This window comes from Microchirus variegatus (assembly GCF_963457635.1).
Source record: "Microchirus variegatus genome assembly, chromosome: 4".
In the NCBI taxonomy this organism is placed as follows: domain Eukaryota; kingdom Metazoa; phylum Chordata; class Actinopteri; order Pleuronectiformes; family Soleidae; genus Microchirus; species Microchirus variegatus.
In genome coordinates this window covers 17,454,400-17,467,350 of record NC_139805.1, presented here as the reverse complement: position 1 = coordinate 17,467,350, position 12,951 = coordinate 17,454,400, and the positions used below count along the sequence as shown (strand labels likewise).

General features: G+C 41.5%; 1 protein-coding gene across 1 annotated transcript in view; it reads left to right on the top strand.

The window, feature by feature from the left end:
* agbl4 (AGBL carboxypeptidase 4) overlaps window positions 1–12,951 on the top strand; it is a gene marked incomplete at both ends in the record, with an annotated part of 311,410 nt that overhangs the window by 267,050 nt on the left and 31,409 nt on the right. Inside the window, 3 exons of the mRNA XM_083888196.1 lie at window positions 5,821–5,910; window positions 7,110–7,224; window positions 10,291–10,402. Of these exons, the coding sequence (XP_083744322.1) occupies window positions 5,821–5,910; window positions 7,110–7,224; window positions 10,291–10,402 (317 nt within the window). The remainder of the gene's footprint in view (window positions 1–5,820; window positions 5,911–7,109; window positions 7,225–10,290; window positions 10,403–12,951) is intronic.

Sequence of the window (12,951 nt, the reverse complement as noted above, 5' to 3'; positions counted from 1 at the left end):
TAAAAAAAACTTAAAGTGAAGTAAGTAGTTTATAGTGCCATCTAGAGGAGAGGCTGAAATGTGCAACAAAGAACTGCTGCTCTGCTCACCCCCTCCCTTCCCTGAGCGCTACGGTATCCTCAGCCGGTCAAATGTCGTCCTCGTCGTCTTTCTCCGTGTCAGCAGATGAGGTTCGTGAGGCGAGGGAGAGGGCGAGCTACCACGGCCGTAGCAGACGAAGCGGAGAGAGAGGAGGCAGGACTTCCGCTACAAGTAAAGAGGCGGTTGATTTGTTTTCTCGCGTTTGTTCTTACAGGCTCCAGTAGAAACATGGCGTCTCGCTGCTAACAGTGGCTATGCAACCACGGCCCGCGACCATGTTAGTTAACATGACTTTTTGAAACACTACGAAAATGAAACAAAAACTATTATACAGCGACTAGATAATGCAGGAGCACATTATATGTATAAAAGAGTGGATTTTGGGTTATATAAACCCATAAATACTACACATTGTCCTTTTAAGGTACAGGAAATGACATCAGCCACAGAGGCTACTGGGAGCTAACAGCTGTTAGCATTTGGAAAAGTGATCATTTGCAGGCTCTAGCAGGCACATTGCCGTCATATATAACATGTATCCACTGGACAGATAAATCCTCTGAGGCTGGAAGTTTGTGTAGGACTCTGTGCTGCACTGTGGAGCCAAGAGTAGAACTTTGGTTTTCGGCTACTTTTGCCCTCGCCAGCACTCTCGCGTGTTTTACGTACAAAGCGGAGGGACCTTTAGATTATACATGTTGAGATTAAAATTGGCATACCTACTACCTCTCTGGTCATACACTATAGCTACTGCAGTCAAACGGGTTGGGTTTAGGGGGATTGGCTTTCTGCATCACAAGCTTTCATCACCCTCTTGTCCAATCAGTGCGAGGCTCATTGTCCCAGGCTCCTCCCCCCATTTAAAAATAAATGCTGTTGCTTTTTCACCTTTCTCGATTGAGAGGCTAGTTTCACTGAGCGTGTCACACATTTCTCTCCACTTAGCTGGAGAAGAGAGGGTTTAGTTCCACCTTAAAGAGAAAACATGGCTTCTAAGAAGTAGGCACTTTACACCAGTGTGGCTGCAGTGAACATTTAAAGTTACTGATTAAGATGCATGTGATATGAATACTTTGAATTAGAACTTGGACCGTTAGTTAAACTGAATAAAATATTTATGAACATCTCCATTGTCTTTGGGAAATTGTTCTCAGCCTTCTTTAGTGTTATTTATATTAATCATGATTCGATATTTTCCCACACTAAATAATGAATAAACCAATCAGAAATATGATCTACGAGTGATCACTTATTTAAATAATCATCAGTTGCAGTATGCATATGTACATAATATGTAGTGATAGGAGATTGTAGCGCATCTGAAAAATAAACATTCGTTCTCATAGAAACAGACGGTCAGTGACGTTGGTTTGACTTCTAATTGGAGGACATTGTTGTTCATGAAGGACACTGATGTTCACTGATGTAACCATTTAAAAAAGCTTTTCCAGGAACAGGAGTTAGATCATTTGCCCTCTATTTCCTTTTTATCTCGATGGTTTCTATGTTCTACTGCCTCCTTTGAGACAATCCACCTGCCTGTTGATCTCCACTGACACCTAGAGGTAAAACGATGCTGCTGCAGAAATCTGCTCTTGAGGTTAAACCATAAAATTAACCATCATGTCTTTTTGACCCACACATAAACCAAGATTAGATTCCCCTTTACATTAAGCTGCACTATGGCATTTTTTTCCTCCCCCATTTTCCCTCTGGATGTTCTCTTGTGCCGACGGAATAACTGGGCTTAATTTTGTGCTACAACGCTTGGCTGAGCACAGTCAGATACTGACAAATGCAAAGACACGTACCCATAAACACAACAACTACTTGGGGAGCATTCATGGGAGCCCCGAAGAGACAGCTTGCACACAAAGACACACACATTTTTATGGGACAATATGGGATAAACAGTGGATCACTGTAAGCTCCAGGAGTCTGCTGGAAGATGAAGCAGCAAGGGCACACGAGCGCTGAGACTAAATGTAGCATGGCCACAACGGTTGAGTCCCCTAACAGTTGGGACCTTGGCAGCTGCCTCTGGTTTGACCGAAACTTTCCGGGTTCTTGGTTTTACTCTACGAGTGTGTGTGTTTGTGTGCGTGTGTATTTGTCACCACTTAAGGAGATTATCTGACATAAACACTGATTTTGTCAGGCCTAGTAGTCCTCATGGAGACCAAAACCTGGTTCTTATGAGGCAGAACCTAATTTCCAAGTACTGGTTAAAGCGGACCTAGACAGGAAGTTCCAATTAACGCTGTTTTTGTTGGTGTGTATCTGCGACATTACCTCGTTTACGAAGCCCAGAAGGTTCGAAACAAACAGTTCAGCCACTGCTGAGAACGCTTTGATGTATTGTAATCTCGGGCTCAGCGAGATCTCTGAAAAAAACCCTTCATTTCTCATAAAGGTTAAGGGCTAGGGCCAAGCCGTAGTGCTACGTAGCCCTAGAAACGAAGCTTCCTCAGGACCACACTTGAAACGGAGGGCTTTGAGGAATTTCCCAGCTTCCGCCGCATCACCTGTCAGCAAAATTTGAAAGCCGACCGTTAAAGACTCGCACCAATGTATTTTCAGTATTTTAATTACGACAGTCATGTGTAATGATTGTATTGCAGTCTTCTTCAATTGTCAACGGTGTTTCTGAATCACTAGTCAAGTTTGTTTTGAATTACTAGCTAGTCGTAGCCGATGCTATCCCGGCGTTCCTTTCGTAAGTGGTTAGCTAGCTGCTATCGCTATTTTTTTTAACATTAACAAATTGTGCCGGAGTGCACAGTTACGTCTTCAGGACAGAACAGGAGATTCTGTCCCCCGTCTACTCCACTCTGTCTGAGAGCAGCTTTCACCCTCGGCACCGCGTGTGCATGTGTGTGTGTGTGGCTATGGTAATGCAGCGGGTCTGCATTCGCTGTGACTGTGTGTGGGAACACTCCTCACGTCAGCGTCGCCGCCGATGTCGTTGGTTAGCACCTGACTGTCGTAAAAACTGAAAAATAGCCCAGTCAACAGACATTACTTGTGAGGACGTTACATCAACCAGCATCGCATCGGCTTGTTGATGAAGCAGTCCGCGAGCGTCAAGTCCGGACGACGTGATGACGTAATGGAGGTGTGTCTCATTTCTTAGGGGAACGTTTTCACCCCTAGCACCCTCAACTCTGTTTTGAGGGCCAAGGGGAACTCCAACAAAGGGGTAGGGGGAAGAGGGAGGGCTAAGGGGTGGAATTGGGATTCAGTCTAAGTCTACAATTTTAATTGTCAGGTTAAGGTTAGGGTTAGTTAAGAACGGGTTATGTTTAAGGTTAGAAATAATGCTTTGTTTATCCTGTCGAAGTCAAACGTTAAAGGATAGCCGCACTGTGATTTTTTTAGTGTGTGTGTTGTAGCACGTTTTTCGTTATTGTTCCTGAATCGGAGCGTTGCACTTTGTGTGTGTGTGTGTTGTGTCTGTGCGCTTGTATTAAAAGCCTGTGTGGTGGCCTGGGGTCGAGGCCAGAGTAGAATTTCTAAGTGATGGAATTTCACAGCCACCAAACACCCAGCGGCCGGCCAAACCGCAAGCACTCACATTTACAACAAATGGCCCGCCCCGCTCCGCGGAGACTCCTGAATGGCAAAGCCATTTGTCTCTGTGAAGGGCAGAGGGAGAGAAAAGCAAAATAAAATCAGAGAGAGAGTTAAATGGAACAACAATTTTCTTTATTGTTGTTTACGAGCCCGAACTGCTCAAACAGACACACATGTTCGCACGCCGGCTTGCACAGAGGCGCACACTCTGAGGGAAAATTGAAATTAAGGCGAAGGAAAGGTGCATAGCCTGTTGCTAATTAGCATTTTCTCTGCTCAGCAGAGGAGGTTGGAAGAATCAATAAGATATTAAGTTTGTGTATAGCAATGAGGCACCCAATCACTTTCATCTATTAGTAACAGCACATTAGAGGAGAAACAGTGAAAACAGCAACATGTTGACCTCTGTGTTTTTTGTTTTTTTTAAAAGGGCTGAAAATGCAAACTACAACATTGTTGTTTTTCTGTTGTGCAGCATTTCTCTTATTCAGTCCTAAAGGAATGAGCATAAGAATTCTCCCCCAGCATATGAGGTTAACATAACCTCGTACAAGCGAAGGTTAATTTGACTTTTAGAATCAAGCATTTTCTGTCTTTTTGATCTCAGCTTCAAATGCTCTACAGACCGTCTTAGGGATTTATCCTCAAACGTTTCACAGCAGGTACAAAAAATAATGAATTTGAACACTTAAGATCTTTCTTCTGTTACTGGAAGTTTCAGATGTAGTCCCTCATATCACATGGATGCAGAAAGTAGCATCTAGGCTCTGAGCTGTTTTGATGAGGGCCTTAATACTTTATTTTGTTTGTTTGTTTTTAAATGTTTCCACTTCAACGTTCACAAGCTTGATGGATTATGTTGAAAGGTTTATTAGCGCTGGTTTACGCTACAATCCCAGCAGTAAAGTCACTTTACTGCTGGGAACTGAAAGGTGTGCGAGGTCCAACTCATCTGCCCAGTCTGTTGGCCACAGTCAGAGCAGACGATGCAAGAAGTTTCCAGCCTGATTGAGGTCGTCAGCCCAGACGTGGACTTGATTTCAAAGATAACCTCTTTCAGGTCACACCTGTAGCTAACTGGTCTCAACCTTTTGCCTGATAAAGATGTTGTGCCATGTGTTTGATGTTTTGTGTGTTTTCACAATGTTGTATTGCACAACTTAAAACTATTCACACTAAATGACTACAAATCTATAAGATAATGGACCTTTTTAATTTTGGTCGCCTTTTAATGACGTGATCTGCTTTACTCATCTCTGCTATAATCTCCATACACCTGGTTATCTAGCTTTTAAACTCTAGAGGTGTACTGGTGTCATATCCTGGATTTATGTTACAAATATTGTATTTTTGTACCACCTAAATTATATGCCTTAGTCTTTGATGCATATGCCTGATGAATATGATGCACATCAGATAATCTGCAACCTCTGATTTGACCATATTACCACTGGATCCTGTGTTACTACAGTTGGACAAACCAGTGTTTACCTTTTCAACATCTTATTCTAAATACAGTCAAGGAAATCTCCATATTATTCCATAGATTTTATCCAACTAAGTCAAAAGTCATGTTTCAGTCTTCAATCACACAATGTTTGCCAAGATATTGATGCATTTATTTCCCAAAACTCTGAATTTTCTTCTCTTATTTGTCTTATGAAAATGTGTGATTTAGTTTCCTTTCTTATTCTCATACAAAGATTTGAGATTAAGTTACTTGCTTAATCTCTCACACATAATGTCAAATATAACAGCCATAAGTCATCCTTTGTTATTTTTGAAAAGGAAAATATACTGAACAGCTAACTTGTTACACTCCACAAACAGCAAGACAATTCAAACCCTAAATCCATTGTCTTGGTTTGAGATCTGAGGGATGGTCTACTAATTATGTATATTTTGCCATGTGGTTTTATGTTTTTGTTTTGACTATGAGACCCCTAGTGGCAAAACACGGTTTGTCTCACGTGGCTTTCATGGGGTTGGTAACATCCTCTGTCCTTAGACCCTCGACTAGGGAAAGGAAAAACTACCAGCTAACGCTGATACTAAGTTAACATTGAATTATTTTTATCTGTCTAATGCTGACAGGTTTTAAAATTGCACTCTACATGTTTACTACTGTGCATTAACAATAACGCCTGTTTCTGCCTTCCACTCCAGACCACCCGAGTCCAGAGAAGGAGAAGAAACTGGTCTTCCTCACGTCTCGTGTTCACCCTGGAGAGTCTCCTGCCTCCTTTGTCTGTCAAGGTAAAGTTTTAATGTCATGTTGGTCCTTCGTTGGATTGATTTAGATGCTGCGCCTCGCTCCTGTGTTGTGTGTGTTGTTTATAGTTTATGATGTTTGTCATTAATTTGAGGAGACGGATGTCCTGTTTAACACAGGACAACATGACACGCGACAATACCTTAATGTAAATTAAAGACCTAGCAGCACTTTGGATTAATGACAAAGGCTCAAAAAAAGTTTCTCCTGTTAAGAGACAAGACAGATGCTCTGCACCTGAACCTGAACTGAATTGCCAGGACTATGTTTCTATATGATATTTCAGGAACAGTTCGAGGATCTCATAGAAGTTGCATTGTCTTTGCTCCTGGGCTCCTCTAACTCAAAACTAATAAAACAGCTTGAAAATCAGAACCTTTGGGAAATTGTCTCCTTGTTCACTGCAGCAATCTAAAAGACAACTTGAGCCAGATATAATGACTCTTGTGCTGCTCTTCCTCCTGCTCAGACTGAGGTGAGCAGGCGGGTTCACTCCTTCTGGGTACCACTTCCTTGTTTGTAAATAGCGGGGTCTGTGGCGGAGAAGAATGGTGTGATAAAGAGACAAAGGGCACAGCGTTGCCTTTCACAGTTCTCCCTGTCCACTACTTCAGTCGCGTAAGACAGACTGAGGAAAGTCCATTAACACTAACAAGTGCACAGATGGCTTTTGTTTTGAGGAAAGGACAGTTCTATCTATCTATCTATCTATCTATCTATCTATCTATCTATCTATCTATCTATCTATCTATCTATCTATCTATCTATCTATCTATCTATCTATCTATCTATCTATCTATCTATCTATCTATCTATCTATCTATCTATCTATCTATCTATCTATCTATCTATCTATCTATCTATCCGCCCGTCCAACCGACTAACTAACTATCCATCCCTCTGTCTGAGTACATGAGTGTATCATTATGAATCAGATGAGTTGGCTTGTAGCCTGCTGTGTGCTGTCTGTTTTTCCAGCACCATCAGCTCCATTCCATTTGTATCGATTTAGGTTTCACGTCATCCCCCGCCCCCTCCCCCCTATTCTGATGATGCCCCTCACCGTCCTTCCTTCCCCTTCTGTTTCTCAAAACTCAATTAACTGCCAGCCTGTCTTGGGTTTTCTATTCAAGTCTGTTTCCCTCTGTGTGTGTCTGTGTGTGTGGGTGTGTGTATTTCACAGGTGTGATTGACTTCCTGGTGAGCCAACATCCTGTGGCTCAGATTCTGAGAGATCATGTGATCTTCAAGATCGTGCCCATGCTAAATCCTGATGGGGTCTACCTTGGCAACTACAGGTACACACGCACACACACAATAATGCACATATCTTCCTGAATTGGACTTCCATTCATTTTGGACAGCCTTAAAATGAACCGTGGCCGTGGTCACTGCCTACGACTGGTCCTGACAAGGTCACTCTTTATACCAGAAATGGTCAGAAGGTGGTAGCACATGCACAAATGCACACATACAAAATTGTGAGGAGCGGCTAAAATGTTCTCAGTTTATCAAAATAATGTATGTGTCCTCATGGTTTAAGAAAGACATGTGTACAAACACACGCATGCACGCATTTTAATTCTTAATTTGAATGCCTCACCATGTTACATAGATTTCACACTTTACGTGGTTATCCTACTATGTGGGATTATATCCTCTTAACTCCACCTTTAGGGATCTTAATGAATTCATATAGCTCACAGCAGTCCATTTGTTGGAAGACGGTATTTGGCCAAAGGGTTGTTTTCTCTGCCAGTCTCTGTCCATCCACTCCTCCTCTTTGTCTTTAACACGATTGGTGCAGCTCTGTGGGTATCCTCCACTCCTCTGTTTTTCTCTCTTGTCTTTTCCTTATTCATAATTGCCTTTTACTTAATAGGCTCAGCTCCTGGAATACTAATGCACATAGAGATAAGCATCAGCACTCTGCTTCTGGTATGTTGGCAAGTGCCATCTAGTGGCCGACCCTCAACACACAGCACACATCACAGCGACAATTTCTCTATTATTGTTGACTTGAGATTGGTGACTCAAAATTGCTATGTTCATGAGCTTGCATTTTTTTTACGGCGTGACAATGAGCAGCGTAATGACAGAAGGTGAACAATGTCACCAGTCACGCACACTCATTTCCACACGTTCTCCTTCTCTCCCGGTCTCTCTCTTTTTCTGTCAACGACAGGCGCACAGACACCACGCAGCCATCCCAGCAGTGTGCAGAGCAGAGCAGACAGGATACATGCAGAGCAAAGAATCAGTGGCAGTTAACCTGGGATGAGTACTTTGTTCATGTTTGGCTGCTCTGCTCAGTATCAGTAAATTCTGTATCATTACCAAGGGCTTTAGTAAATAGGTGTGTTTACACGGAGCCAAATTTTCTGCCCAGACGGATTAAAAAAAAGCTTAATAAAAACACCAGCCACAATGAAAGGTCCTGTGTGTTACATTGTGGAGGGTTTTATTGTCAGAAATGTGATCTACTAAGTAAAAGTATGTTTGTATATGTGTATAATTGCTTTAAAATAAAATGATTTTACTTTTATAGCCCCTTGAATAAGCCACGTGCATTTCATGATTTTGTAGCAGAAATTTACTTTGAAAAGGAGAATAACTATTAAACCCACATAAACACAATGTATAAACCAACAAAGTCAAAGAGAGTGTGGTATTTACTGTATGAAAAGGCCACCGTAGCCTCCTAAAGTTGTCTATTTGTTGCACTTTGCTGTCTAACCATTAACTTTTAGGCTTGTTTCACACTGGATGTGTGTACAGTGCGTGACTGTTCCTCGTCCCACACACGTCTGTCTTTCATACCGGACGCGTGTCTCCTGCTCATCTGCGGCAGAGCTTCTGTAAAGTGTTGACTTTGAAAATGACGAAACTTACTTTTAAATACTCTCAATACTTCTGTCAGCACTGCACATATTTCACAATAAAACCTGGAGTTAGAGAACTGAAACACTGGAGTGGATAGGATATACTTTGTTTGTGACAACAAAAACAGATATAGATGCAGAAAGTTTGAAAAAAGATAATAATTGTGTATTTTTGCAGCAGAAATAGATGAGAGGTGTTTTTCCAAGAAAGAACCACGCACTTCACGTGCAGTGCCTTGCATATGTATTCACCCCCCCCCGAATCAGTGCTTTGTAGAACCATATTTAGCTGCATTTACAGCTACACGTCTTTTGGGTGTATGTATCTACCAGCTTTGCACATCTAGAGACTGAACCTTTTGCCCATTCTTCTTTGCAAAATAGCTCAAGTTCAATCAGATTGGATTTGTGACAGAAATTTACAAGTTTTGCCACAGATGTTCTCAAGTGGATTTATGGCTGGGCTTTGACTGGACCATTCTAATACGATAATATGGTCTGATCTAAAGCATTTCATTGCAGCTTTGGCTGTATATTTGACCCTGCACCCCAGACTCAAACAGGTTATCTTCAAGGGTTGCTCTGTATTTGGCTCCATTCATCTTCCCATCAACTCTGACCATCTTTCCTGTCCCTGCTGAAGAAAAGCATCCCCACAGCATGACACTGCCACCACCATATTTCATAGTAGGGGTGATGTGCTCAGGGTGATGTGCAGTGTTACTGTAGGTTTCCTCCCCCACATAGTGTTTTGCGTTAAGGCCCAAATGTTAAATTTTGGTCTCATCTGACCAGAGTATCTTCTTCCACGTTAAGGATTTATTTCAAAAGTGGCTTAGTTTCTTCTTGTGAATCTTTGCTGCTTCTCCAGAGTTACCATGAGCCTCTTGGTTGCTTTTCCTTAATGCTCTCCTTTCCCCGACCTAGTTAGGTTTGTTGTTGTTGTGCCGCCATACTCCTTCCGATTATGGATTTAATAGTTCTCAGTGAGATGTTCAAAGCTTGGGATATTTTTTTATAACCTAACCTTGCTTTAAACTTCTCCACAACTTTATCCCCGATCTATCTGGTGAGCTCCTCGTTCTTTCGTAATGCTGTTTGTTCAGTAATGTTCTTTAACAAACCTCCAAGGCCTTCACATAAAAGGTGTATTTATACTGAGATTAAGTTGTACTCGGGTGGACTCTATTTACAGGTTATGTGACTTCTTAAGGCATTTAGTTGCACTGAATTTTACGTAGGGGTTTCACCGTAAAGGGGGTGAATACATAATGCACTCAACATAATGCACTCGTAAATAAAAATGTGTGGTTCTAATGTGACAAAATGTGGTAAAGTTCAAGGGGGGGTGAAAACCTGCAAGGCACTGTAGGTAGTCTCATTACTTTACATGTGCGCCTAAGGGAAACTGAGTTGCAAATTGTTGAAATTGTGTTGTATTTCTTCTTGTGTTTGGGTACGTGTTTGTGTGTGTGTCTACAGGTGTTCTCTGATGGGCTTTGACCTGAATCGTCACTGGCAGGATCCGTCTCCATGGGCCCACCCCACGCTGCATGCTGTCAAACAACTGATAATGCAGATGAACCAAGATCCTGTGAGCAAACACACACACACACACACACACACACACACACACACACACACACACACACACACACACACACACACACAGCTACTAACACTGCGAGCCATTCAGACAATGGAGGAGTGTTAAGAAGCGCATGTGTGAATGAAGTGTTGAAATCCCATCTCCAGCCAGCAGGGGCACTGCTGATATGCGCTTTAATACTGACACACTTGCAAGTCCCCACTTTGCTTAATATTAAAAATAAAAAAATCACCAGAGTGACTAAGACATGGTTTTAGCTTGATTTAAAGCATGACAAAGAGGGGGACTTGAAAAATATCCCCGTTCAGCGCGAGTTTGTGGGTGTGTAACGACACCGAAGTCCCCTTTTCTAGTACACAAGTACAAGTTTCAAGTACACGCTCACACACACTATTATCTGATTGAGGGCACTCATGGACATAGACATAACTATCACAACTAAATCCCTAACCTTAACCTGTAACCTGTGATATGAGGACCAGGCAAACTGTCTGTTTGTATGTATAACTGTTTTTTACAAGTTATACATTTTCTGGTGCTCACAAAGATATACAAACAAGTACACACGCATACATACACTCCATTCTGTGCTCAACATTTCTTCACCACATTAATATCTAGTGGTGCCAAGAACTGTTTTCTTTCTCCCTGCTTGGTTCAGCATGTTTCTCCAATCTGTGTCTGGGGTTTGTGCACTGGGGGGGGGAATGGATGGGCTAGTCAGCATCATGAGAATGTCAGCTAGGCTCTCATGGTCATTCAAAAATATTTTACTGAGGCAAGTCTCTGTGCTTACTCTCTCTAAATGTAGTGTAACTATTACTTTCCCCCAGTTTTCTTCTTTCAGTCATGGAAACGCTACACAGGCATGCCGGGGATTTTTCTTTTTGTTCCTGATGTTAATTATAAGCAGAGCGGCAGGTTGGTGGGATTATTGAAGGTCAGCGTGTGTCCTGGGAATACTCTGCCCTTTTGTACACTCCTCTAATCCTGATAAGAGAGGGAGTGGGATGGGGCGGGATGTGGGGCAGGCCAGAGATGGGTGAAGTGCGGGGCTGGCATCGGGCAGATTAACCTTTTCCCCCAGCGCTGACACACTGATCGATAGATTCTGTCATGGCAGTGTGATCCACTCATGCCTGTCATTCACGCACACACACACACTTATACACATATACACATATACACATATACACACACACACACTGAGCATTATCAAACAGACATACAGTACATTATTCTTACCAAAACTTTAACAAACATAGTTCTGCAGCACTGCACAGGCAAACTGATTTTTCTTCTGCCAATATGGGTAATTTTCTCTCTTTTATACACACACAATTTAATTTATAAATAAATTGTAATTATCAAAAAAGTAAATGGTTGCAACCAACTCATTACAGTTTTATTCAATTGCTTACAAGCATTGATCACATTTAAGTCACACAGGCAGAAGTCTATGTGAAGCAACCTGTGAATCACTTTTCATCGCTTGGACACAAAATGCATTCAGTGACCACAATTGCCGAAATTCATGACCCACAGTCAGAGTCCACCACTTGCAAAAAACTGTATTTTGCAGCATATTTTTCTGACGCTAAAACACTTGCAAAACCGTAAAAACAAAATTGTGCATTTTTGCTGCAGCCACATCAGCGTCTATAGAAAATGATACCAAAATACTGACAATAAAATGAAATAATGATAATAATTCCAATCAGTGCAGTTTGTGCATGAAATTCTACCCAGGTGACCCGTATTTGTTCAGAGGAGAGGGAATTCATCTGTTTTTATTTTGTTTTTTTTTGTTTTTGGTGTTGCTTAAATTTTTTATTCTACCCCTGGAATTACTGTTCACAGTCAACCTCTTTATTTTTTTATTAAGTACTGCAAATCAGTATGAAAAGATATATATAAAACCTAAATATAAGGGAATTGCTGCTATTGTTACAAAATACAGCACAATACATCATACTTTAGTACACTCAATATAGTGCAACGATGTATAACTAAAAAAGTTAAATACTATATGAAATGCAGATTTATCTGGAAAACCAATGATTCAAACTTTAAAGATAAATGACTTAATGTTCTTTGTTAGTATTTTGTAGTTCTGTGTGTTTAGTGACATTGTTTGCTTCCTGACTGACACTTAATGAGCTTATTTTGAGACATGATGTTGAGGAAGAATGAGTTTGAAGGTGAGATGAGTTGCTAATACGAACTGTGTGAAGCGTTTTGAAAAAGTAGTTGCAGCAATTGAAAAGAAACTGCGACTGAACATGTACTCTGTTGAGTTCATGCCACAGTTACAGATATTCCATCCTGTTGTCAAATAAAAGTGCAGAATCATCCACCACCTGACACACAGGACAGTTGTACCTGTGTGCTCCACACAGATTGATTCTCTTAACTTAACTCTGGCCTCTCTGGCTGAGTAAATGTGTCGCCCCAGTCAGCACAATTTTATGCCGTATGTTACCTGAGTGTATTTATGCTCGTCAGACACCTTCCAACCCCGCTCCATCTTGGTT